Below are 3,050 nucleotides of genomic sequence, written 5' to 3'. Positions count from 1 at the left end.
GCGACCAAGGCGGCGACGAGGCCGCCTCTGCCCCCTTGAATCAAAGTGAGGAGGAGACGGAGAGCGACAGCTCCGCCTCTACCTCTGAGAGTAGTGACGATTTACCCCCGCTTCCGGATAGTGAGGAGGAAGAAAGGAAGAAGTGGAACGAGAAAGATGATCCCTTCAACATCCACGTCTCCTCCAAGGACCGGATCCAAATGGAGGAAAACTTGAAGAACTTTACTAAAATGCACCCGCTTGGAGACGGGTACAGGATCCGGGTGCCGCCTGAGAATGGCACCATCGCATGGGAGGACGATCAGGAGAACGCCAACAGCTATTTCGGTTGTTATGAGGCGGCGTTCAAGGCTGGTCTCTGCTTTCCCCTTCACTAGGCGGTGAAGGCAATTTTGAGAGGCTACGGCCTCGGAGTCTGGCAACTTACCCCAAACTCTTGGACAAACATTCTGGGGTATGTTGCCACTTGCGATTTCCAGGGGCTTAACCCCGGCTGGGAGGCTTTTGCTAGTATGCATTATCTTAGCAGAAGCCTAGACGGCTGGAGGGCGTGGTACATTCTAACCACGCAGCCCCAATATATGATGACCTTGGACAAGGTCTCAAAATTCGACGGCTGGAAGCACAGGTTCTTCCTGATGTCAGCTCCAACCAGACGGGAGAATTATGAATTCCGTCTGTACAATAAGAAGCCCGACTTGTTAGGCCGGAAGTGTGCTCTTCCCTGGGTTCCAGAGGAAGACTTTGACAAGATCCTTTAGGCAGACTTTTTTGGCCTCACATACGCGACCTTGTCAACCGGGGAGACAATAAAGGTCCCCAAGAGCTCCTGGTTCAGGGACGAATGCTTCCTAGCCGCCTGCGGGCTAGAGCACATGTTTTCCAAACGTATGCGCCTGAGTTTATATCCGTCTGTAGTAGCTTTTTACTAGAATTGATTTATGATATTGACCAATTTCCTTCTTTTTGCAGAAGAAGCATTAAACATGCTGCAGACGGAGAAAACCCCCAAGCGATCCTCTGCAGTCATCCGCAAGGCACTTGCGGAAAAGGCTGCGGCCGAGGTCAAAGCTAAGGTAACAAACGCCTGACCCTTTCATAAGTTGATCTTTTGAAATCATTTTTCCCGGATGCTAACCTTAACTTTGGTTATTTTTGCAGGGAGGAGAGGTTGGAAAGTCGTTTGAGAAACAACTCAAACGGGCTAGGGAGGGGACCCCTGCCGTTCTCAACAAAATAAAAAAATTAACCTCTACGTCAACTCAAGGAGCCTCAGCCGGGCATCAGTAGACGCGGATAGTGGGGCGTAACGAGAAGGTAGGCGGCAGCCTGGGCCTCGGCCTCGTAAACCCCGTAACAGCGACCGGGGGGTTCTCCACGCCTGCAAGAGGTTCTCGCTTGGCTGGCTCTGAAGGTAAGAACCCTTTTGAACCCCCGCTTGAGCTGGGGTGGCCTTTGCGGGTGAAATCCCACTCTCAACAGACGTCATCTTCAGACGGCCGGCAACAAATAGGTGCTGCCTTAGTTTCGCACTCATCACGTATTGATTGTGGTGCATATCAATCTCCCCGCTGGCCATACGTCCAGAAGTACGCCAAGGCCATGCTGGAAGCCCTCCGGAAGAGGGATAAAGACAGTATCCCTGGGATAGAGACGTTCAATCTTGAACGCATTCTATCCCTTCTGGCTGAGGTAAGAAACTTGTCAATTCAATTTTATTTTTTCCAAGTGTTTTATCCCGCCTGCGATACTCATACCGCTTGCTTTTCTGCAGGCTATACTGCGGGTGGACGGGCTCAAACGTCCTTATTCCCGCAAACGGGAAGAGGTAAAAAGGGCCAAGAAGTCCGCCGTAGACGCTGATAATATTGCTTTACACTCAACTATCGTAAATGAACTTGAAACTAAAGCAATCATTATGACACAGGCGTCTAGAATCCAGCAACTGGAGTCAGATCTGGAGGCGGCCAAGCAGCGGGCAACTGATGCTGAGACGGCCCGGAAGGAGGCGGAGGAGGCCCAGAAGAAGGCTGCTGAGAGTGCCAAAAAGGCTGATGAGGCGCTCAAGAAGGCCCAGACGGACCTTGGCAATCTTCAAGGTGTTTCTGAAGAGAACACCAATCTGAAGACCAAGGTTCAAAAACTGGAGAAGGAGGCTGCTCAGGCTCAGATAAACTTTGCAGCAACCTTGGAGGCAGAGCAAAACCGTCTAGTTGCTGAGACTGGCGCTAATAATGACGCCCAGATGAAGATCGCCTGGGCTGCCCTGTACCCGGACGCGGATTATGGCGTCTAGGCACTGGCTCACAGGTACGTCGAGGACGTGGTGTACCTGAGAGAGAAGGGTGACCCAGAGCCTGAATCCTTCGACGCCTAGGTTAATGCCAACAATGAGCCCCTCGTACCTCAGCTACCTGGTCCGGGTGAAGCGCAAGAGATACCCTCAGATGATGAGGAGGAGGACTAGGAGGAGCCGCCTGTAGGCCAGAAGTGACTTTTCTGCGGCAGTATGCCAATCTCTGTTTTTGTCTTTTTCTTTTATTCAGCGGCAGTATGCCAAAACTTGTTTTTCCGGCCTGCGTGCCGAGTAAATTTGTATTTACCGGCTAAGGAGCCGGGTCAATTAACAATTTCTTTTTCTCCCGGAAGGGGTCTGTTTAACATTTTAATCCACTACAACCGTTTGGTTGGGTGGTCTTAATGAAATGCACCGACTGAGTCGGTTTTGATCATTTTGCATTTGAATTTTTAATTTTTCATTTTTGCCTAACTTATCAAAAGCATGCGGCGATTTTTCATTTTTGCCTAACTTATCAAAAGCATACGGCGATTTTTCATTTTTGCCTAACTAATCAGTAGTCCGGCTGTCCTTGCCCTTGGACGGCTGTGTGGTTGGTTTCAAGTGGAGTTGGTTGATTGACTTGAAAACGTCTGATGCTGTAAAGAGCATGATATGTTTGCAAGTCAATCAATCACAATAGTGATTGCCCCAAACCAAGTGCACAGCCGTACACCAACAGGCGTTTCAGTTACTACCCAGACGGTGCTTA

At 50.1% G+C, this 3,050-nt stretch overlaps 1 protein-coding gene across 1 annotated transcript; it reads left to right on the top strand.

Annotated features, from left to right (window-relative positions):
* The first annotated feature begins 986 nt into the window (after window positions 1–986).
* On the top strand, window positions 987–2,296 carry LOC110703503 (treponemal membrane protein B-like). The gene is made up of 2 exons (XM_021881307.1): window positions 987–1,076; window positions 1,928–2,296. Exons 1-2 carry the CDS (start codon window positions 987–989, stop codon window positions 2,294–2,296), a joined length of 459 nt encoding a protein of 152 aa, XP_021736999.1.
* The last annotated feature ends 754 nt before the right edge of the window (window positions 2,297–3,050 follow it).

The sequence above is a fragment of the Chenopodium quinoa genome, unplaced genomic scaffold (assembly GCF_001683475.1).
Source record: "Chenopodium quinoa cultivar QQ74 unplaced genomic scaffold, ASM168347v1, whole genome shotgun sequence".
Lineage (NCBI taxonomy): Eukaryota > Viridiplantae > Streptophyta > Magnoliopsida > Caryophyllales > Amaranthaceae > Chenopodium > Chenopodium quinoa.
Note: the sequence above shows the minus strand (reverse complement) of the source record. Positions and strands in the feature narration are given on the sequence as shown.

What these genes read in the sequence shown, in the direction of transcription:
- LOC110703503 (XM_021881307.1), top strand. Translation starts at nt 987, where the DNA reads ATGCTGCAGACGGAGAAAACCCCCAAGCGATCCTCTGCAGTCATCCGC. An exon ending in CGGCCGAGGTCAAAGCTAAG is followed by an intron (nt 1,077 to 1,927) that starts GTAACAAACGCC and finishes ATTATGACACAG; the next exon opens with GCGTCTAGAATCCAGCAACT.